We start from the raw sequence: 25,022 nt of genomic DNA, 5'->3' as shown, positions 1-25,022 counted from the left end.
TCGATAGCAAGGATAAGATTTAACTCAAAGTATAACTGTGTTGCATATAGGAGCTGACAACGGTTCCGCAGGATGTGGTCGGTCGGTGTACTCGTAGGTCGGACGGGTGGTGCGGCACCGCCGACTCTCACCCTACCCAACTTTGGAATAACAACGAAAGTTGAATCGCTGCCATTATAAACGTAGCCGTGGCGAGGTTGCGGATTATAGCTGTACCGATCAACGATTATTAGCTGCGAGGGGAGAAACTGGCGCCGCGCCCAATCGTCGAGCAATTTCAAGAAACGATACAATTTTATTAAATCTCTATGTATACCTCTATACCCACACACCGGAGGCTCACCCCCTCGCGTACCTCTGCGGGCCCGCACAAGCTCCGTCTTTGTCCGCAGACTCTGGTGCTTCGTCGACTTTCCCCCTTTCCCCTTTTCTCTCCCCTTTTTCCCTTTTCCACCACTTCGCTCACGCCGCACGCCCTTGTATCCGACTATAATGAAAGATATTAACTACAATTTTATATCGAATTACTCCTGAAACACGTTTCGAATTACTTGGGCGGCGCGTGTGGACAGGCGCTCAGTCGGATACGAGTAAACGATTGGTCGGGTGATTAGCGTTTCGACTTTCCATTGGGCGATGAGTTTTTACGGTGGGGATTCCTGGGGGCGGGTCTGCGCCACGGTATGGCCGACCCAGGACTGTAACCGGTGGCCCTGCTTCAGTTTGGCTCAGGCGAGGGAGCTCATAGCATATACTTTATATGTGTTCCCCGGGCACCCGAACCAAGGAACCCGATTCCCTCCGTCATCGACGAAACAACCCCGTTACGTTAAACGAGAAATCGACCACCAGCACCGCTCGAGGATACCGAACAGTGAAAATCGTCTGGACAGTATCGTCGATCGCCTTAAATCGCACTTACGATCGATTGGGAGGATCGTTGAAAAACAAAAAAAAAAAAAAAAAATACACGCGGAGCTGAATCGCGGATTTTTTTTGTCGCGGGAGTGACCGGATGGATGTGCGACAGATCGTTGTATCCGATAACCAGTGAACTAATTGATTGTGCGATTATAAAAGTTATTGTTTGACAGTTGTAAAGTTGTATACGTGTTGCGTGAAGGGTAACGAAAAAGTGGATAGAAGGACATCGTTTCAGCCGGTGTGGGTAATTGTCGGGGATGTGTGATCGATCGTCGCTCATCAGCTAACGATTTTTCGCGGCGATTAATTGAAAACGAAAAAAAAGGAGAAAAAAAAAAAGAAAAAGAAACGCGAGGAGACATTTTCCTCGAGATACATCGCCGCAGTACAATTACGCCGTGGAGTGCAATTATATAGTGATTACCTTATACCTTTGACGATCGTCTAACGTAAACGAGCAAGTGAGGGGCATGGGTGCGATCCACACGCATCATAACCATACCGCTTTACGGATGCATTTGTCTCGCGATACGCGAGCCTGATATAAAAGTGAAGAAAATTTAGCAACAGCGGTCGAGTATACGCGTATAACACGTACGGAGCATCGAGAGCAGCGCTTATATAAAAAATTTAATTATGAAAAAATGAAAGCGGAAATGGTAGTGCGGCGGGCGGTGCGGTACGGTAATTATGTTAAGTGGCCAATTAGCAATTAGCGGAGGAGCGAAGCGCGGGCATCTTAATTGCACTTGAGCCGGAGCTTACCTGCAACGAGGAAGTGCCTTAAGCAAACTTGAGGTAAACCACGCGAGCGTAGGACGCGATCTTGCGCCGATTTTGCGAGGGTTCGAAATCACACACACACAGAGAGAGAGAGAGAGAGAGAGCGAAGTGAACAATCGGCGCGGGGTGATCGATATCGATACCGGCGAGCGGACCAAAATCGGCAAAATTCTGTCGCCTCTGAGGTACCGGCGATCCTCGAGTCCTGGGGTGGCGCAGGGAGTCGCACCTTCGGGCGTGCGGAGAGCAGGAAAAGTGGAATCTGATACCGTGATGACGGTCCATCACCATCACAATCACCACGTGCCCACCCTGGGTGGCATCAGCATCGGCGGTAGCGCGGGTTTGAATCTCACCGGGATATCGGGACTGGACTCGGCTAGACGGTTGCAGGACAATTTGCAGCAGGAGAGAAACGGCCTGGTCGAACGTCTCGTGGGCGGCAACGGCGCCGGTCATCTGGACAGAGGCGGCAGCGTCGACAGGAACGGCGTCGAGAGGAACAATCACCTGGTGGACAGATCAATGGGCGATGCCTCGACCACCATGCCGCAGAGGTCAAGGTTCATGATCACGGACATCCTCGCCGGAGCTTCCAGTCCGTCGAGTCCCTCGAGCCTCCTGCAGGGGCAGGGACCACCCGGCAGTCCCCCGTCGACGCCCAGAGACCTCAGCGTCAGGCACCAGTCCAGATCTTCCCTAAACAACAGCACCCTCGACGAGGACAGCGACGAGAGTCACCACGACGCCGCATCCGTATCGTCGAACGGTAATTTTTTTTTCAAAAATTTCCATCCATTTCGTAACGCGCTGCGTTCGTTGCACGCTTATTCGTCGTCGTTTACGAACGCGACTGCGTTACGTACGCGCCGATACGCGTGAAGATCGGCGATTTTCAGGGGTGAGAATAATTACAACCCGTCCAAAAATCCATCGTTCCGATTACGTTACCGATCTTATCTCCGGTTTATTTTCAAAGCGGACGTTTGCGCTCACTAGGTGTTTCGTATGTGCGGCGTTCGTTGGTAGCTCGTGATAGTAATTCATAGCTGCCCGGCTATAATTTCGTAGGCATTTGTAACTATAAGTATTGGGTCTCTGCTTAAGCCGGCTGTAATTTGTGGCCAAGTTATACGCTCCTAATATATATCTCGTACGATGGTTTTTGTTCTTCTAAAGAGTTCCTACGGCGGCGCGCACGGTTGTTATTATATATCACGATATAATTATCAGATTTTACGTGAAGCATCGGCTCACCTCCGAATTATCATTATTATACGGTAGTATTTGACGATGATGAATTTTCGAGAGCTCCGTCGTTAATGTACACGCGCAGGGACAATATAATGTACGCGGTAGCTAAAAGCGGCAGTCGGGCGACGAGCGATAATTAATCTTTGAAAAATTGTAACCGATTTTTACAAGACTACTTAACCGTGCGACAGAGAAATATCAGACGGGGAGACTCGAGCCTTCCTCCTCGTTGTGTACCGGAGGTTCTTAACATTTCAAGATTGATTGGATCGGACTCGATTAAAGCGGTACACAAACGCGCTCGTACGGTCCGTAATTGAAGTGCTCGTCGATCCAATTTTCAACCATTAAGATCTCTAAATGCTGTCCCGTGTACGAGTCCTCGTTCGGCGGGGGTTTGTATTCTCCTACCGTCGAATTCCCAAAGGAGTGTCCGGTGGCCCTCGCACGAACACCGCGGTACCCGACGGCGCGGAATTGCCGCGGAGAACGCGCGCGCTCTATATTAGCTCTTCGACGACACGTTCGTATTCCTATAACGGAATGAAAAATTTTCAGTCTCGTTAAATTGTGGAATATCGCGGTAAATATGAACGTACGTACGTACACGGTTAAACGCAGCGCGAGTACATTATACACAGGTATGTGGTACACTTGATGGATGTTACGACATTACTACGATATTCTAATTGGAGAGTACCGATAAGCCCTATCGTTTTTACCATGCAATATTGTTTCAACGGTTTGGTCGTTTAGCTTTTTATCTGTCCGTACGCGGCATACGTATATATATACGTGTGATTAGTATATACACCTCTTCCCGCACGGGTATAGGTACGCTACGATATTTCTAAACGAAGGCACACGTTACAACTTCGCTCGTACATCGGACGTGTATGTTCTGTACGCACACCTGACTTACACACGTGTCGAGTGACACACACTCGACGCAACATGCGGTAGCCGCCATATACGTATGCGTTACATTTACATTCCTGTATAACGAACGACATTGGCGATTGACTGTACGTTAGGTTACAAAAATGATTATCTATACCAATTTACACCAATGGCTGACTCATTAAGTGTTCGATAAGCAGCGATATATACGAGCCACCTGATGCCGGTTTCCTTTGCGAATTGAATGAAAAATGAAAAATAGAAAAAAATAGAGAAAAAAAAAAAACCGTTCATTCTTTTATCTGCTCGCCGCGTACCACTTTGACGATTCGAAGCCGATCGGTTTCGCGTGTCTACACGTATTAGGCCTTAATATCGTATACGGGACGAGTACGTATGAGCGATTGTTAAACGCCCTAGCGTCCATTATTGTTTCGCGATACAATTTTACCGGCGAAAAATATATATATATATGTATATGTATAACGTCGCGCTGCAGTACTTTCGCGCTATCGTAATGACCGCCTCGGAGATATGACAGCGTTTATACTTATCGTATTCTCATATTATATATACCCCCGATGCACGCGCTAACTCGTTCTTTCGCTATTAAATTATCATATATACCTGTATAATTGGATATTCTACAAATTTATATTTCACCTGGAATCGAAGCGATTCGATTCGTTACACGCGTTAACATCGCATCGGTGGGTATCTCCACGTTTCATCGCCAACTACATCAATAATATATCGTCATAAAAATATCGCCGGTTATACTAGTTTGTCGGTGAAATTGAAATCGCTCCGCGTTAGATCGATATTATACGAGTGAATTCTTCTTGATCGTGGACTACGAATACCACCACACCACGTGCGTGTCGACGTTTATTGTATTTCAGTCATGACGTTTGATCGGCTCATCGTATCGGAGTGGATAATCGAGCAACTTTCTTGAACGGGCATTATATCTGTATCGAATTTTTCGACGATTTCGACGAGACCAGCTATGCGAAATGTCGAGACTTGAGTCGTTTCCAAGTTACGAACGGGATGCGATATCATGAAATCGCAGGGTGCTGACACAGGTCGTCGAAGGGCACCTCGAACCGTAATAGAGCGAATGGAACGAAGAAACGGAACCTTCTATCCGCCGAGATGATTTCGTCAATGTCTGACAGACGGACGTCGACGATCCTCAAATGTGTGCGAAATTTGTACGGAATCGCGGTGCGGATGATCGGTTTTCGGGAGCCAATTCTAATCCCGAATGAGATCTAAACGGTTGCCATTTGATAATTTCCGGTCTCCGGATTAGCTGGAAGTCAGTTGGCAGTTTCGAGGCGTGAAGCACCTTGACAATCCCGAGTACTGTGCGCGGTATAGGTATACAATAATAACGCGTCCACAGGTATCCCGAGGCAGGACCAATCGCACGGTATAACAGCTCGCACGGCTGCTGCCTACAATGAATCCGTATAAGCGGATTAAATTCGACGTGCAGTCGGTAAACGTGAGCCGACAATTTTAACGCGTTTATAGCCTATGGCTTACGGACAAACTACGGACGCTCTGGCTATACAAATAATAACGAAACTGCGAATATTCGCCCTACTCGGAGAAACGAATTTTCAATCGAGTTTTCACGGCTCTTTGACTTACACGCGCGCACACCGTACTGTTATACTGTAGCCCGAGTTTGACTCCGGGTGAAACGCGAGTTTCTCTGCGCGACGTCCGACGCCACCGATGGATGACGGGCTTTCGGGATCGAAAATCGATACTTAGGCCGTATATAACCTACGTCAAGTTATTTGAAAAGCGACGTACGTACCTATACACATCGCCGTGTAGCCCCTAATTCGTCGCGTTTGCTCCGGCAATTGGCAAAGGGCGTACGCGGTATAATTACGCGAGGCCGAGTATCGGGCGTAGTTTGAAAATCGTTGATCGGTTTATCGCTTCGCCGTATAACGTGTGAATTCCTGTATATAACTGTATGGAACGGCGCGTCGATGGAACGAGAAAATCGAGAATATACATACATACGTGCATACATGCATACATATATCGCGAAACGGAGATCCGCGGACGACACCCCAAGTGAGCTCTGATAAAGCGCGAGGCCACCGCGCGGCACACGGTTGACTCGTGGGGTTAAAAGCTAACAGGCTTTGCCATAGAAAATCTTGTTATGCAGGCGTATAAAGCCAACTACGAGAAACCCGATGACGGCTGCACTTCGGTAATTAAAACTTTCGACCAAACGCGCTTTGACCGATGCATCGTACGCCCGCGGTCTGCGCTACGCGACGACGATTGGAACAATAATAATAATAACAACAATAATAACAATAAACGGAACTCGCGATCGGACGAAATCGTGCGGCAATTTATCGGATGAAAAGAAATCACGTCCTCCCCGTTATGCGCGTGTACACGCGCTTCTTAATCTTGTAGGTATAACTATGATAAATTCGTGGTAATTTGTTCCCTCAAAATCTGGAATCTAAGATCCATATAATTTAAATTCAGAAAATTAACCCGGACCTACTTCGGCCGGCTGTTTTACCCGCGAAGTGGTTTTAAAGTTCCGATTCGAGTGAAAACGAGAGAAAAAAAAAAAAAAAAAAAACGTATAAACTCGCGTTCGTCAAACTGTCCCGGGAATATATGAGGAGCGCGGGTCGTTGCTCACTTTGCGATTGGCTAACACGAGTTTTGCGTGACCGAAAACTCTCTTTGGCCTACGATATTTTACCCTCTACGTGTGAGACGCGCGCAAGGTTTCGAATACCGGTAGCTAAGAGAACGCGCGGATTTCCGCTCGCTTTCCAGGCTGACGCTACTACTACAACAAACGGATAAGAGGCTCCGCCCTTGTAGTCGCTGCTATGGTTGTAAGTTATTTCGATTATTTAAGTCGTCGGTTCCTTGATACGATTTTGATCGTCCGCGACGTGCGCGATAAGCCTCTATACCGTATGACCGAGAATATTACCCTTCCTTTGTTCTTACTCAAAGCTACTTTGCCCGCCGAGGATTCTAATCCCGATTAGAACGAAAATAATAGGAGAAAAAAAAGAAGGTCGATTATCGTAACAGTCGCCGATTTATTACTACCTTTTATTCCGTAAATCACCGTGGCGTGCCGCGGAATTCACGTGAACATACACGGGCCCTAAATGAACGAGGGCGAAACAAAAATAAAAAAAAAAAAAAAGAAGTGAAACATCGACGATATAAATAAATAAATAAATAAATAACCGAATATGAATATAAATGTAATAAAATGAAATGAAGAGAGGGAAAAAAAAAAACAGAGTTTGGCCGGCTTGCGTCGAAATGATTAAAGTTAATCCGAAGTGACGTGGAACCAGATTTCCTTTTTATCATCATCTCAAACTAGGCGTCCCGAATGGGTTTTCCCTGGTGCCCGCGCGCTCTCCCCCTCGCAGAGTCGCCTCGTTCCTATGGCTGCAGTACAGCAAGTGGGCGAGCTCCTACTCGAGAATTGAAGAAGTGAAGAAGTGGAGTCGAAGTTCGTGGAGTCTAATTCAATAGTGACAAAAAATGCGTCAAGCTGTCCCGCTGCAACAAGGGCAAGCCATGACTGACGACGAGGGGAGAGAATACCTAGGTATACCATTATACCCCGCGTGACAAAGAAGGTGGAGAAAGAGCGGGAGAGCGAGAGAGAGAGAGAGTTCGGTGTACAAGCAGCTAGAGGTTGCCGTGGCAAGGGAGTAAGTCGACAAGTATATATATACGTACAAGTAAGAGTAAAAAGAGTGTAGAACAAAAAGAGGTCGAAGGAACGCAAAAAAAAAAAAAAAAAAAAAACAGAAACCAACAAAAAATAAAAGTGAACTTGACGAACAAAAGAAAGTGTACGTGTATAGCCGCGTATAAAACAAACGAGCGGCGACTAAGTGGCTCCAACGGCACTTAAGGAAAAACTTAATTCGGTATAAGGAATCGGGTTTGCGTTGTAATATCATTCCGTTTGAATTAAGCCGGTAGTAAAGCCGTAGCGTTTTATAATTACTGTATAGGATATAATGTGTCCTATAATGTGACCGGCGTCTTGTACGTATACCTCACAAGTTTGTAATCGACATCTCCGACCCTCTTGTGTGTATATATATACTCGATCGAACCGCGCTCTCGATCGTGGAATGTGAAATGAAATTTGAGAAAGATAGGATAACTGAAACCTTACTCGTGCATAATACGATACGACAGTGATTGCAAATGATTCCATTTTTTGCTATAATATTTCATCCCCGTTAAAAGTTGGTATACAGGTACGGTATATATATATATATATATATATATATGTATCCTGCCGTATAGAGTCGTTTACGGATCGTTACATGTCATCCAATACCGTGTATAGGTACAAACAACACAACCGATGCGTACATGTACTTACCTATGTACCGTACGCACACGGGTAAATATGCCTCTGACTAGATTCAGTTAAAAGCGACGACAACATAACTGTTTATCACCCCTGCATCATACGCGCAGCCATTGGGTAGGTGCGATACCCGCAACCTGCGATTAATTTCATCTCAATCGAACCGATAACACGAGCTCTCGCGTGTCGCCTGAAGTCTTACCTATATACATATATACCATATACCTGTCGCCGATCCGCGTTATAATTTCTGCATAACTCAGGTTATACGTACATATATATATATACACATGTATATAGGCGTGGTGTTTTAGCCCGTTAAGTAAGTGACGCTGGAACACAATGCGCAACGGGGGGGAGGGTCTCAAGGGTCAGATTCAACCCCGCGGGGCGACCCGCGTGACCCCCACTCGACCCCAGGGATCACCGTCGTCGTCCTCCTCCTCCTCTGCGATACAAATGTACGCGTCTCTGTAAGTTGATACGTGATTTTCGCCTTTATCGCGCGACTTTCTACAACGCCGCAGTTCTTTCTAGCTACTTTTGCGGGGTGTTACCGAACATATCTTACAAATCTCTACGATCGATCTCCTACCCCGGCTGACGAGGATATCGACGATGTACGACGTGCGTATAACGATGCCTAGGAAATAGTTAAAAGTCTACGCTCGCTAACGCATCCGATCTTCGCGTGCAACACACGACGACGAAAACAACAACGATGTTACAAGACAATGGGTTAATAAAACCGAAAGTTTATGTGCAAAATACTTGCGCCGGGATATCGGTCGTATATAATAATAATAATAACAATAATAACAACAATTCACGTGTTTATATACGTGGATAATCCTATGCGTAACGTGGAGAGATCTGCGGGCTGGGGGGGCGGTGCATCGGAAAATGGGGGGAGCCGCCTATCAACGTCGACGGTAATAAAATCAAAGCTGCAGCGCTTTGCGAAACTTTTATATTTTCAATTTTACGAGCCGTATATATGTATAGCTGCGGTTGTGGTAAGCAGGCGGTGTACAGTATAAGGTACGCGGGTTATACTCCGGTTCCCGGCAATATCCGCCACCGCCGCCGTCGCCGCCGCGATGAAACATGCGACCGAGGAGGAACTCCTGCCTCACAAGCCAGTAGCCGCCATGATGCCACTAATTGCACCGCATAATTGCTTAATAAACATCCTGTTAAGCACGATTTTATACTGCACGGTAATATCGCACGGAAGGTAGTTTGCAATAAAGTGATGTAATTTTTCCCTAGCTATATAACTGCACGATGCAAAAATGGCAGCGAAATTCCGCGTCTGACGCACGCGGTACCAAGTCACAATTCGTCATCTTCGTCGCGACGAACTTGCGATCGAGAAACGCTCTCTATAGGAAAACCTGAAAATAATATGTACAGGCATAGATATATTGAACGGACGTTCTTGCGTCGGTGTGCAATTTTACGTACGTATATACGTATATCAAAGTGGACGAGTAAAAAGATATTTCGGTACGGAGAAACAGTTTGCGCGTCCGTCTAGCCCCCCAGGGAGTATTTCCGTATGGAAAGGGGAGGTAAAAGGCCGTTATCGCAATTCGCAACCTCATCGATTGGAACGTGGGCGGTCGACGCTCAGCGGATGCTTCGACGCCGGGTAACGCGCGTTGTGTAAGAAAGGGGGTGGTTTTCGCTCGGTTGATGGAGGGAAAACGGGAGAGAGAGAGAGAGAGAGAGAGAGAGAGGAGTATTCGGCGGAGGGTGGTTCTTTGGAAGCTACGGCGGACGGACGAGCGGACGAGCGCTCGCGATTGAGTTAGACCTGGCGAAAGAGGCGAAAGCGTGGGCTCTTAGCTGCGTTTGATCGGCCAGATTCGCTTGAACGGTCCACCGCCGTCGCCATTTTCCAAAATGGCCGTTCCTATCCCTCAGGAACCCCGCGCGGAGCGGAAGAGAGGAGTGCGGGGGGGGCACGCGGGACGGAGGGGCGAACGGGGGTGGAAACTAAATTTAGTATGTGATACACTTATTGTTGAAGGAGAGACTCCAGAACTCGGGACCCGGGACGCGCCGTCAAGATCCGGGTTCGCTTTTTGAGACACTTTCAAGACGTTAGCGAAACTTTTACCAAGTTTTCTTCTTTTGAGTAACACGAGAACGACGGCACGTATAGGGAGCTCACTCGCGTTGCTCTGGCCCCGCGTCCTATATACGTATACACGGAGCCGTGGTAACAGCGGGACAAAAATAAATGGAAGAAAAAAAAAAAAAAAAAAGGAGTAAAAGTAAAAAACAAGAAATGGCAATCCGACATTTTTGCCTCTTCTTTTCACCCGGGTTACAACCACACGCGCACACACACACACTGACATACACACGGAATCCTCATCCACGTTCGCGTATACCATACCGCAGGTTTTACGGGGTTGAAATATCCTCTCGACGTTTTTACCAACGATTTGAACTCATGATCGAATAAAGAAGAGGAATGGAATATACATTTTTTGTTCCACGTTTCGGGATTCATCGAGTGAGGAATACGAGTGTGCGTATTTCGTTTTTCTTTTTTCTCGTATGTATATAGATACATACCGCGATTCGTCGGTAACAGGATTTCCGAGTGAGATTATCGTCCTTTGAATACAAATGTTCCTAGGCGTGTATTACGTCGTGTATCAGAGACGCATAAATCGTAATATGCATATAACCGCGCAGACGAAGTAGAAAAATAGCGAAACTCCATCGATACGTGCATACAGACCGCCGACATAGACGCATCGCTCACTCCCCAACGTACATTCCTACGAAACTACGTTTTAACGATCCGCTGGAATATAGAAAAAAAATAAAAAAATAAAATAAAAAAATAAAAAAAACCGAACAACCATCGCGGGTAAAGCGTGGTACGAATGCACGTAAATCGCGAGGTGTAACGTCGCTGTACGAGGTGGGTTAGCTCGTATACGCGCATCTCCGCAATCTGCATTCTTACGGAAAAATTCCGTCTGCAATCCCGCCCTCCGTTAGCAATTTGTTCTGCGGTGGTGCGGCTGCGTGGTCCAATAATCGTACCGACCAATGATGTCTACCAGACTGCGCAGGGCGGTTGGTTGGAGCCGCGGAGAGCCGGGATGCTGCGGGTTGGGAGAAAAACAAAAGAAGCGCGAATGAATCCCCGTGGGCGATCACGAGCAAAAACTCGAGCATCGATTTGCCCGCGCTTCGAAACAAAAGAAGGGACGTGCGGCGGTGCACCAGCGCGGGCATAATAAAAACCAAACCGATGGATGCAACGAGACGAGAACTTCCAATCCAACGCTCTTCGTTTCCCTGCACACCGACTCCCATTTATCTCCGACGAATATTTCGGAATTCGGTTAACCGCGCAACCAGATCCGCGCGTAGATCATACACTCGTCGCTGAAAAACCATAAATCCTCCTTCGCACGTCGCAAAAAAAGCCACGACGTCGTTTGTATTTTCAGGTGACTTCCCATTTCCCATTTCCCATTCACCTCCGAACCTTTCGTCCGCGGAATTGCGCGTCGTTGTTGCCCGTAGTCGCGTTTAATATTGTAAGACGAAACGACGAAGAGGTAGCAATAGAGGTGAATTCCTGTCTCGTGTTTCCAGGTGGCAAGGAGGACGACCCCAAGGGATCGTCGTCGAGTTCATCGAGTTCGGCGCTGAGTAAAAAGCAGAGGAAAGCCCGAACGGCGTTCACGGATCACCAGCTCCAAACCCTCGAGAAAAGCTTCGAACGTCAGAAATATCTGAGCGTACAGGACAGGATGGAACTCGCTGCCAAGCTGTCGTTGACGGACACGCAAGTCAAAACGTGGTACCAAAACAGAAGGTGAGTTTCGTACCTCCGAATGCACCCGCGGTAGCCGCGTAAGGACACGAGAATTCGCGTCGTTCGCAAAAAAACGACGCTTTCAATTACACCGTTCAGGTTGTTAATCAGTGTCAGCTGTTTACCCGGAATTCGGAATATGTTGTACGGTCCCGCGACGAGCTGCGGGGGTTTTTGAAACGGTAGTAGGTACGGAAAGATTGATAAGGCGGCTACGGTAGGGACAATGCGGTACGCGGTGGAAGACCGGATGACGTGATTGTTGGTTCACGTTTGTCCGCAGTTGTCCACTTTACTCCGGCAATCACAGCGAGACAATCGGAATGCTTACGTTACCAGCTGTTTGTCACGCGACCGCTCCGCCACGAAGCTACCGTATACTCGTGAGCCACCGGCTCGTTACATTTTTGATTCACCGCTGACGTTACCTACCATGTGGATACGTAAAGTGTACGATCATCTACTTAAATACACGACTCTCGAACACCCGCCCCTCGCGATGCGACTTCTTTTGCAACGGTACGTACGATAAAGAGATCGATCGAACGCGTAGCGATTCGAAATGTGAAAATCACGAGAGAATAATTACGTATTTCAGCGGTATAACTCGCTACTGAGGTCATTTATCTCACGCTTTGATTATTTTCGTGTACGGCGAGAAATTGAAATTTTTTTTTATGAAACAGCTCGCGTCGTCCTATGACCTTGCGAAACCTCGTGGAACGCTTACGAAATCTCACGAAATCTCACATGAGTATCTGACGATCTTTGTATGGAAAATTAATGAAATCAACGCGATCTAATCTGCGATTTTCCCACGGATTATGCTTCGTTATCTACTAGATCGAAGGTGTAGAGGAACTGGAGATTCTCAATCCGTTGCACAAAAGTGAGAGCGAATTATAATTTTCGGTTCTAACTGCGAATTAGTTCCGTGGCGATAGTTCGATACCGATTACCAGATCTTAGGATGATCTATAAAACGAGGCGGTCAAATCTATCGTCTATCGAAGGTTAATTTACTTTTTTTCTTCCATCTCTCTCCGTATCCGCTTTTTTTTCATCCTTTTTCATCAGGGTAGTTGACGCTAATCGGGCGTGGCCAACACTGGAGGCTGGTAAAACAACTGAGCCTCGTCAAGGCGTGTGATTCGGATTTGTTCGCCTTCGAATCGGGCCCGCTTTGCTTTTGAAGTTCAGTTTAACCGAATAACCGAAGACCAAGGGGAATCCTCGAGACTTTCGAGGCCCGAATTACAGGCGCCGGTCGATGACGATGTAAAATCCTCTGTGCATCGCCCGGTGCCGCTAAACGCGTACGCTTATGCGTCCGTGCAGCCGTGTATAGGTGAGCACGGACACGAATACGAACGACTCGAACACCGGGGCGAGTCTCGGGACCGCATCACCCATATCGCCGTCGACTCCGCTTCTCCGCGGGCAGCTCTATCCAGACCGGACGTTGTTTCTGGTTCACTTTTATTATATTCCAAAGTAAAATTCGGCTTCGATTATTTTCGCGCATCGACAGGAAACTACATTGGCGAAATAAATCTTGGAATCGTCGAAAAAGTCCTCGCGGACGGCGCCCGAGGTGTGGCCGGCGCCGGGAGACGTCGGAAAATGACCTAGTCACTGGGATTTACCGCGAGAAGTTAGCGCCCGCGTTGTTAACCTGCACCACCCTTGAGTCGCTCGTTAAAGCGTTACTAATTTTTCCGCGTTTGTGCGGTGCGGGTCGGGCTCCGCGTTTCAAACGTGCGAGGGTTTCGCGTCGTCCGCCGCTCGCCCCTCGAGCAGCGAAAGGTCAAAGCGATTTTCTTTTGTTTTAACTCGGAGGAGATCCCTTCGGGGTTTCGGATCCGACGGTCTTTTGTCTTTGGACACAACCACCCCGCAGCGACGCGCGCTATCGTATAACGTTAACCTTCGTTAATTATCCCCCTTCCGCAAGTCTCCTCCTCCTCCGCCGCGCACGAGATATTACCGAGTCCCCGTGCTTTTCACCGATCGGTATCGCGATGATGTACTTCTTTTCCTTTTTTTTTTTTCTTAATTTTCGTTTTTCTTTTTTTTTCTCTTTTTTGGGTTCACTTTCCTTCGCCACAGCGTAACGATTCCTTTACCACGATCCAATCTGGTGCCGTACGCGTACAACAGCGCTAGGCGGTGAGCCAAACCGCAGCGAGTCGACCGTTACCCCGCCGTTACGGATTCTCTTGTGCTTTCGTGGCTTATGTTCAATTTTTGAACGCCATACGGTCGCCGCAGGCCTCTCTTTAATAAGCTAATGATCGTTGCTATTCGACAAAAACAAAAAAAAAAAAGTAATGAAATAAAATAGTGGGAAAAAGGAGAAAAAATAACAAAAAAAAAAAAAGGAAAAAAAAGAGAAAAAAAGGAAACACGAAAACAATGACGAAACGAGCGATGCACGTGTGACGGTACGACGCGTATTACCGCTCTAATGGGCCCGTAACAAATTCGTTGCCCTTGCCTGTCCTGTTTAACGTATTACAAACCGCAACCACATTTTCTTGTCACATTCCCACTGTTCCGCCTGCACATCATTATTCGGGTTAAACTTCGCCTGGGATTTTTCTCTATCGTCGAAACCATGCACGAATACAAATGGCGTTCCGCAGCTTTTATATAAGCATCCGACACCCGTGTTCGCGAGTGAAGCTGCAAATTCCGAGAGAGAGACCGCACACCTATATGCGACGTTCCGTTGCAGGCGGTATGCGGTTATGTGGCAATTCTCGAATGACTCGTCGTCAATTATTGCGCGCGGAGATCCACGTCGGTGTATGACTGGAGAGTTTTTGGCATTTAGTTTGGTCAAGCGCGGCGATCTTTTCAAAGAGAGTGAATTATAATATGGGAGGGCCCCCGGGCCCGCTCGGGGCCCGCCTGCCACCACTCTGTGATTATATTGTCAATTACGGAGTAGAAACTGATATAATAACATACATCTAGTTTACCAACCAACCCGGGAGTGAGAGAGAGAGCCGGTCGAACTTTTAGTCAGACCGGTGCCCTCGCGACTTCCGAAATATCTCGCCCCTGCTACACCTGTACGGTAAAAAGAAGTGGCCCTATTCTCGAACCACGGATATCGTGCCAATCGATCATCGGCGATCCAATAGATTGGCTGATTTTTTCGCACGGATTTACAACGACGTTAATATGCGTCGACTTCATGAAAACCGGATCTCTCGTCGAATCGTTGTACCTACATACCCATATTCGAAATGCATTTGTATGAAACCGCTTTGAGCAGCTGGTTACGCCTGTTAGTACAAATAAATCACACGTATCGGTCGATGACCAACTATAACGTAACAGTTTTGCTCCATGGCATTCGACGTGTATCCGTAGAGGGAATCATGAGTATAATAATATCGAGTCGGGTGAAGTGGTTGCCTTGAAGGCGAGTAGTTGTTTTTTTTTTTTTTCTTTTCTTCTTTTTTCTCTCGTTTATTTAGTTTATTTCCTTTCTTTTTTTTTTCTATAATATGTATAATGACCGCTACAGTCCGGGAGGACTAGCTGAACCGAACTGGTCTCTGTATATGTATAAAAGCTCGCGGTGGCAACTTCACGAAAGGTAAATCGCCAAGTTCTTGCTACCACATAATACTCTAGAATTACGTGTCGCATCCCGAGGGCACAATTCTCGTCCCCCCCTCCCCTCCCCTCCGTATAACTCGTCTGTGCAGCTTCCTTAGGGCCGGAGAAAAATATGGGAAAGAGATAGGACTCGCGGGGCGTCCTCCCGCGGGAGGACTCGAGACGGGGGAGTTGATGCGTTTGAAAGGTAACACAAATGACGCGGCTAACTGAAATTACCCTTTTTTAGTCCACCGCGCTCGAATTAGTTGTCACGAAGCTTAGCGGCGCCGAATGGGCGGTCAGATGTCCGGGTCCGGATTCCCCGAAAAATGCTCGAACTATCTTTTTGCCCTAACCTCACCGCTCATTTGTTCCAACTTCGAAACGCTCCGCGCGCTCGTCGTACACGCCTCGAGAACTAACTACGGTGAACGCCACTTCGAAAACGCGATACTTGATTTCTGCCACAAGACACTTTCGATCGAAACCAAATTCTCGGTGAGGGATACACTTTTTGGCAGAAACTGATGGACTCTTCGGTTTTTCGAAAAGTTTCCAAAAATTCCGGGCAAACTCGATGTTTCCTCGCGTTGGCTAGGTTAGATCGCCCGGAGCAGCGAGTCTAATGGCCTCTCGCGCTCGAATCTGGACCCACCGGACCACGACGATGATATTTCGAGGATATTCGCACGTACGCAGGTATGTAAAACACAAGCGGGAATGGTCGAGGTATACGAGTGAGGTGGGCGCACACACGCGCGCGAAAGCGCGTTCGACTAATGCCCACCTACTTTGGCGATGTGTTTCTGGCGCGTATACAAAGATGGGGATATAATGCACTTTTAATGTCGGTCGGTCTCGTCCGTATGGCGGTGGTCTCGCACGGCGGTTACAAATGCACAACATGCTCGTGCGCCGTGTCACTGGCCTGCGGAACGTTGATCGTCGGCACCCCATTCTCCGCTACCCCAGAGGCACGTATAACAGTGTCACTCTTCGGTTACCGCCGCACCGCCCGGCGGTCTACGGTGCCTCGGTATATAATAAATATTACTCACGGGGCGACAATTTGACATTATTATTTGCTCGGCTGCTCTCGAAACGCGTTATTATTCTCATCTCCTTTTATTAGACCTAGTTTCTGACGTATGTACGCAGGGATATCCACACGTTCTCCGTTGCGTGGCGCGCCACTTTTCTGCCCATGCGGTACGCTTACAGGGTGCGTACACTACTTTCATTTAGGACGAAAATTATGGGGAGACGACACCCGTAGACAGTCGCAAGGAAGCACCGATCGTCTTCATTTACGGAGAAATAAAAGTGCGGCAAAGGTGTATCAGAGGGGCGCGTCGCAGTCGTTGCTTTAATAATATTTTACTCCAACGATAAATTGGACAAACTTTATTAGCGAGGTGAATCCGGCTACGTGATAAGAATCGTGAGAACGCGGAACGTTAACGAAGAACTAGGAATACTTCTTCCCACGCGACTGCATCACCTGCATTATAACGGATTCATTCCCACTAATGTAGCGTGTCGCGAAATAAGACCACGCTTACAGAGTCTCTCCTCGCACTTGAAGCGCGATTCTTTCGGAAGCTCGATAATCCTAAAAAAAAAACCTACGAATCCCAACCTGTTGCGCGTAATTCGGAAAAGGTGAAAATCGAGGAATCGGCGATCAGCTCTTATGATAAGGGGTATACCTAGGTCTGAGGTATACGCAGTTCTACCTACTCCACGGGCTGTGAGAAAATAGTCCGGGTGCTTCGATGATGGGTTTGACTTCGAACCGAATCGCAGTGGTAAAATAGTAACAGGTTACTACGGGTGTCGGCCGCCACTCGAATCGGTTAGGGGAATTCATAAGAAAAAGATTGATACCCGACAACTTTCATCCTAAACGTTGGAGCCGAGCGTGCGATGATACGGCATGTATGGCTTCGGAAGTGGCCAACCGAAAGCGAGGCGATCATTAGCCCATAGAAGCAAAGAGCCGGTGGAACTACGGGGCGACAATGGGCAAAGAAAAACTGGTATAACGCAGGGGATGAAAGGGACGGAAGGGAGAGGGGCAGCGAACGCCGTACGAAGACGTTGTCCTCATCCCCTTTCACGTGCATCGATATACATGTATATATATCTACATATATATCTACACACGGTTGGGGTATACGCGGCTAGGTAAATCGGCGCAGCGTAGCGAGCGTTGCGCAACCCCAGCGAGTTTTGCTCTCGATAAATCAGTCATACACGCAGCATAAAGTAGGTACACAATGCAAACACGGCAATTAAGGGTGTTTTAAAGCTCGCCTCGGTTCTTCGGGACATTAAAAAACATTACTCATCGTATAATCGTAGGCCAGAGACGTACGAACGCTCGCACGTCAGCCCAAAAATGAGAAATGATCCCGATACTTCGTTCTACTCTGTGTGCTCCGATTCACAAGAGAGATTCGCGGGTTGCGATTCGGGGTTGAACTGTTTAAAATTCATGAACGATTTTTATACCCGATATACAAAAGGGTTCGAAATGTCGAGTGCCTCTATTCGATCCCTGCAACGGCGGCGACTCTACACGCGCGCGCGCGCGCTCTCGGCAAGGGTCGAAACTCTTGTATAGAAATATTAATTGTCGAATTTTCCAACCGAATTATCCGGACAGCCATTAGGGTTTTGCCCCGGCACAATGGCTCGTCGTTATTAATTGCTTTTTGAGTTCAACTTTCAACTGTTTTCATCTATTTTTTATCTCTCCTTTTTTCAAACTCTTCCATATCCTACCCTCGGCTAAGTTAGTTCCCTTCGAGCGAACCGCGCGACTCGCCTCACGATTATTTTATTCAAACAATCCCGTCACGTTCCCATGCGTCTCTCGTGTCGTAGGCAGGGTGAGTAGAAGATGCGAAATTCCAGTCGTTACAAAGGCGTTGAAAAATGTGGAACGAGGTTAATTTTGGCGAACGAACGTTTCGTAGGACGTCGGCGAACTGTAGGGATCGAAGGTTAAAAAAATTCACACGATCCCTACGTAGGGATCGAGATAATATTTCCGTGTATCCGGATATAAATTGAGCCGCGGTAGTTGTGGATTAAAACGGGACCCTCGCCGAAGTGTATACCCATGCGCCGACCAATTCCGGTGGCTATCTATACATAACAGTCCATGTATATAGCGGGTAGGTCAATTTCCTGAACTCCGCGGGTAGACCGGTGTCAGAGTACCGCGTTACGTCTGGATTTCGTATCGGAAGCAGTTCCCCGAGAATGGTAATTCGCGGCAATTCTTGAAAACCAACCTCTCAACCCCCGCGTGGGTTGGTTTTACCGCGAGCCGCGTCTACGTCGGATCGCTGAGATACGATATGATTATCGGAGCCCAATAATACTCCGATCTACGGGGCTCTACACTCCCGTGGTTCTTAGCATAACAATCGGATTCGTGCGCCGCTCCGGGGTAGCGATGGGGGAAGGGGGGAAGGGGGGTAGGCAAGGAAAGAGAATCACGATTTCCAGCTACGTATGTAAATCTCGATCTAGGACAATTACGCTAAAGCGGGTGGCGTGCCCCGCAGTGGTTAGGTGAGGGCGGTAGTTGCGCGGTTCGCCACACTGCGGTGCTTATTATACTAACAAATAGCCCGGAGAGTTCGCGGCCTAATCATCGCCTATCATGCCAGCGTTGAACGTGCCCTACGGACCCACCCCCTCACCCGCCCCCGCATTCGCCGCTCTCGCCCGTCCCTATACCGAGCGAGGGCCGAGGGCGGAAAGCGCCCCGTTCGCCTTGCCGCGGTAGGAAAAGGTCCCGCGCAGCCACGCGCCGCCCTCGCCTATAATACATAACACTTGTACGCGTTGTCATTTACGGTATGGGTAACGTTACAAGCATTAGGTCCCAACATCCTACATACGTCGCGAGGGGGGTGCACACCCGTACAACCGTATTTACATACACGTATGAGTTACACGCGATATAAGCCTGCAGGCGACACGGCCGAACCCTTTCGTCGCCGGGGGAGCGAGGGAGGTCAACGTTGAATAATACCGAGAAAATTGCACCCCGACTCGCGCTCGCGTTCGTCGTTTGACCAAAGCCGTGCGTGCCAAGTGTGTACGGTATAACGGATATCTATACATATATATATATATATATATGAGGGAAAATTAAAGAAGGGGCGCGGAGGTACGCGAGGATCGAGGGAGGCGCGAATTACGGGTGATTTTCCACAGCGATAAAGCTAAACAAATTTTCTCAATTCCCGTTCCGGCTGACGTAAGGAATCGGGATTGCGGGGCAACACCACCACCCACCACCCCCACCCCCCCTCTTTACCTGTTTCTTTTCCGATGGCTACTTACCGACTAGGTCATTTAGAACGATTCTTACAGCCCCGCGTACACCGACTCTAGAACGATCTACGTCTCCTATTAAGCCTCCGAACACCCGTTTTTAGATAGAAAATTCTCATTCCCAATGGGGCACTCGCGTGTCGGACGTATTACGTATCCCTTCCGTCGAGGATACGTTATTCCGTATAAGAGGTTTCTTCTGTGTACATACAAGCAATAGAAAGTATATCGACTTCTTAATAGAGAAATATGAGCTTCGCCCCGCAGCGCCCGATTGAGATGATAATAATTTATCAGGCTTACACACGTACGTACGTACGCTCGTACGGACGATAACCGGGAATCGTTCCGAATTATTTTCCCAACGAATTAATGACGAGGGATTTTCACGTTTTATTCTTACAGAACGAAGTGGAAGCGTCAAACGGCCGTTGGTCTGGAGCTCCTGGCGGAAGCTGGTAATTACGCGGCGTTTCAGCGACTGTACGCCGGTGGCGTCGGGGTCCCCGGGCACCCGGCGGCGGCGGGACCTTACTGGCCCTATCCGGGGGGCCCGCCCCCGCCCCCCAGTGACATCTACTACCGGCAGGCCGCGGCGGCCGTCACCCTGCAGAAGCCTCTGCCCTACCGACTCTACCCCCCCGCGGCGGCGATGATGCTCGCCGGACCCAGCGCGCCCCTGGGTACCCTCGCCGCGAGTTCCAGCCTCTCCAGTCTAAGCAGCTACTACAGAGCGAGTCCCGAGACGGTCGAGGCGAGGGAGAGGGAGAGGGAGAGGGAAAGGGAGAGGGAGAGGGAAAATCACGACAGGGCGAGTCTGGGGAGGGCGTCGCGCAGTCCCGAGAGGAGCACGCCACCCCCAAGAGAGGACACGCCGCAGAGCGTGAGGGCGGACAGCGACGACGAGAGCATACACGACGTCTAGGAGCGGGAGGGAGAGAGGCTCGCATTTTTCCCGACCGGATATCGGGGGGATATTCTGATACGGATACGTCCGTACGAGGTTTTGCAGGAGAGTCATTTCTCTGCGGCGGGGGAACAGCATCCGAAGCGTTGAATCGTGCGCGAACGAATTTCGGTCGGGAAAAACCGCGCGAATTTCGCTTCTTCTGGGCTATGTTATCGATCGCTGAGCGCGTCGGTTTCGGCAAAAACAGAGCGGCCGTAAGAACGCTAACGTACAATTAATATGACATTAACCCTCGCGGATGTACGCGCTGTACACGTGTACACGTGGCGAAAAAATATAGAAAATCGCGTCTCGAACGGGCAAGTGTGTGCGGAATATCTAACGAGGTGTTGCACAGAGAACGGAGGAGTCGGAGGTGGAGAAACGGGATAAAAAAATTTCTAAAATTCTCCGCCAAATCCGACGGATCGAAGGAAGCAACGATGAGGAATAATCGCAGCGGGCAGCGACAGTGATAACGATATTATGAAGACGAACTGCAATATAAATAAATAAACGAATCGACGATACAAAGTACATATAAACACGAATAAATGATCGCGATTGATTCGAGTCCGAATTACACGGGATTCAAGGATGCACGCGATATCCGAGCCGTGCGCCCAGGGCTCCGCGGTAGAGTTTCCTTTATTTATTATTTAATACGTGTATAAAGAATGCGATCAATAGCTTAATACTATCTACGATATTACGTATTATTTAATTAAATATAACTGAATAAATGAGTAAAATATTTCACCTATATAGCAACGATGTGCGACGCGTACACGTACGCAATTACGTACGATGCGTACGTATGTATGCGTTACTCTCGCGCTCAACAAGGTTCGACGAAATTATGATATCTCAGAATAATTGTGCGGTATGATGAAATTAAATCTGAACGTAACGTTGGTAACTGTTGTAAATATATTACATAATATGCAAACGATATATATATATATATATGAACGATAGTTAAAATTATATAGAATTAATTAACGATAACGGCTATACAGTAATTTTAAACGATTTAATAGAACATTACAAATATATAGTTACGACTTAAGACCAGCCAACGAAAAATAATTCAAAATATTTTTCAAATCCCATAAATACATACATATATATACATATAACGAATATATATGTACATATATTCAACGCAAATTCTTTCACGTTTTCAAAATCACCGAGAAAAAGACGAAAAAAAAAAAAAATAGAAAATATAAAACGTACAAAATTAACTCGGAAAACGGAGGCTATAATTGTACTCGAATATATGATTATTCGAACGGATGCGAGGCGTGAGAGGATTTGAGTAGACCGAAAAAGCAGAATAAAAAAAAAAAAAAAAAATGAAAAAAAAAAATAGATAAACGAATAAGAATAAAAAATACCAGTATTATGAATGTACGAAAAAGAGATGAAAAAAAAATAATAATAATTTAGAAAAGGATGAAAAATAATGAAAAAAAAAAAGAAATAAATAAATAAATAAAAATAGGATACGTGAAAATGGCATCGGTTAAGCGAGTGGAGCGGTTATTAATATTCTTCAAGAAATATATATACCTATGTACCTATAATAATATGTATATGTATTATATCGAGGATATGAAAGTGGATACGCCATGCAGTGAATATCGTACTTTCAGCCAGAATAATAAACTATGCTTTGTATCATACTGTCTGTATAGCAAAAATGATGATTATATGGAAATATATTATATTAAATTTACACCGTTCATCTCATTTGTCATTCCCCCGCTCTACCTCCTCTACCGCAGAGCACCCGCTAAATCCTCGTTTCCATACACACGTTGCGCGTGAAAGAGAACGGCGATAATCAAAAAAGCTCGAACGAACCACCCCGAAAAATTTTGTTCACGTGTGAAGTACGTCGATACGTGCATGCCTTCGTTTGCCTATATTTCCGGAAGCCTTGCAGCTGGAATTACGCGGCTGCCGTGCAGAGTTGAAGGGTTATTTTATTTCGATTAGGGTAATACCGGTAGCCCTCAATTACGTGAAATTAATTTTCTCCCCATTAGCGGTTAGCCCTTATGTACGGCAATCGAGTGAGTCGGTTGCCCGATTACCCTGTCCATAACATAACCACCGTAACGATTTTATGACGGTCTGTCGCCGGGACACCCGACCATAACTACGATTGTTCCAAAAAAAAAAAACAAAGAAAAAAAAAAACCAACGTCCCGATACGTCGCGGTGAAAAAAAAAAAATAATATTTCCAAATTCTTCAAAAAACCGACGCTGACGACCGGATGTTCGACATTCGAAATGCTCACAGAGCACATGTATATATAGATAATTTCTAAGCCTATTAATTTTCTGTGGTTTTTTTTATTAATTTTTTTCCACCTCATATCTGCAGTCTTTAAATATAGGTATACAATATATCGTTCGTTGCGGTTTTTCAACGTGTATTGTACAATGAGTGTTATTATGCTCCCTTAAAGCGTAACGTTTTCTATTTTTTTTTTTTTTTGTTTTTTTTTGTTTTTTTTTTCTCTGCGCAAACGTAGAAAATGACAAAAATAAAATAAATAAATAAACGCAACTGAATATCGTGGTGTTTACAGAGTTTTGATCAGCTGGGGTAAAACTGAAAGGATGTGGTTAACCTGTGTTTAAATCGAGTCTTTGCCAGTGGGGCTTCTGTTTCCTGAACTGGACAATATAAAAGTGGCTTATATGCATGCACCAGATTATGGGACAAAAAGTACAAGAGGGTCGCGTTGCCGCCGCGCGTACATTTCTGCCGTCACATCCTGTCTGTCTGTCTGTCTGTCTGTCCGTCCGTCCGTCCGTCATATTCTTTCCATCCGTATGCGTCGGGGTCTGTTCCTCCGGGTATACGATCGTCGTTATTATTGCTGTTATGATTGTGATTATTGTTATTATTATAAACGTCCATATTACATGGTTAACTGTTTCCCGACTCGTACGAATGCCCCTAAAAAGGTAGGTTTATATACAGTGTAAAAAAAAAAAAAAAAAGTGCAGCGGACTCGTTTGTCTCTCTCCCGTAGGTATTATAAGGCTGCAGGTTGTACGTACGTAGGTACTTGCGATGGGAGTACGAGGATCAAGCGCAGGTGTAATTCCGACATATTTGCGTCACGATCGGAGGACGAGAACGATGATTGAAATCGGTGGAATGTATTTACGCGCGGTGGAATATATACACGTGTGTATGTGTGTGTGTGTGTGTGTCGTAGTCGGTGAGCGTCTTTGCAATTATTTATGTATTATACGGTAAATATAATGTATAATGGGTCGAGAAGGGAGATAAGTAAAACTTTGCAAAACGGAAACTTTTTACTTAAGCCACAGCGGTTATAATTACGCGAGGAGATATCTTCTTCTTGTATTTTTATTTTTTTTTTTTATTTATTTATTTTTTTTATTTTTCATTTTTTATTACTTTGAGCGGGTGGATATTACGCGTGTAAGTAATGACTCTTGGTAAAAAGAAAATGAAATGAAAAATAAAATGAAGGAATGAATGTGAGTAGGGTACATAGGTATGTGTGTTGTACGGTGCAAAGGCAGCGAGATACATACATAGTTGCGTGGGCATGATATACAGGAACTTTGTCGCCTTGCTCCGTGACCGCGGAGTTTAAAATAATTATGAAACGTCTTGAGCCGTAACTTAAGTGCAGTAATTGCGATGAAATACGGTGGAAAAAGAATGTGTAACCAACGGGTGTTGCTAAGCGCGGGCAGATTGTAAGAGTTGCGAAGTCCCGAAGGCGATAATATACGTTACGTATTATATCACTATACGCTGCAGATGACATTGAGACCGTACGAGTAATTGTTCGCTTTGAGTAGAAGAAAAGAAAAAAAAAAACAAAGAATTGTCGTCGGAATACAAAAATTATATTTTAAACGTCGAAAATTATACATACGACCGCTCGAAAATAAAATAGCCATT

General features: G+C 46.6%; 1 protein-coding gene across 1 annotated transcript; it reads left to right on the top strand.

Annotated features, from left to right (window-relative positions):
- Nucleotides 1–674: 674 nt before the first annotated feature.
- On the top strand, nucleotides 675–22,798 carry LOC105693360 (homeobox protein B-H1-like). Its single transcript, XM_020856593.2, has 3 exons — nucleotides 675–2,476; nucleotides 11,915–12,137; nucleotides 20,514–22,798. The coding sequence occupies exons 1-3, from the start codon at nucleotides 1,981–1,983 to the stop codon at nucleotides 21,031–21,033; spliced, it is 1,239 nt and encodes a 412-aa protein (XP_020712252.2). The 5' UTR covers nucleotides 675–1,980; the 3' UTR covers nucleotides 21,034–22,798.
- The last annotated feature ends 2,224 nt before the right edge of the window (nucleotides 22,799–25,022 follow it).

The sequence above is a fragment of the Athalia rosae genome, chromosome 1 (assembly GCF_917208135.1).
Source record: "Athalia rosae chromosome 1, iyAthRosa1.1, whole genome shotgun sequence".
In the NCBI taxonomy this organism is placed as follows: domain Eukaryota; kingdom Metazoa; phylum Arthropoda; class Insecta; order Hymenoptera; family Athaliidae; genus Athalia; species Athalia rosae.
The sequence above is the reverse complement of the archived record's forward strand: the minus strand, read 5'-3'. Positions and strand labels throughout refer to the sequence as shown.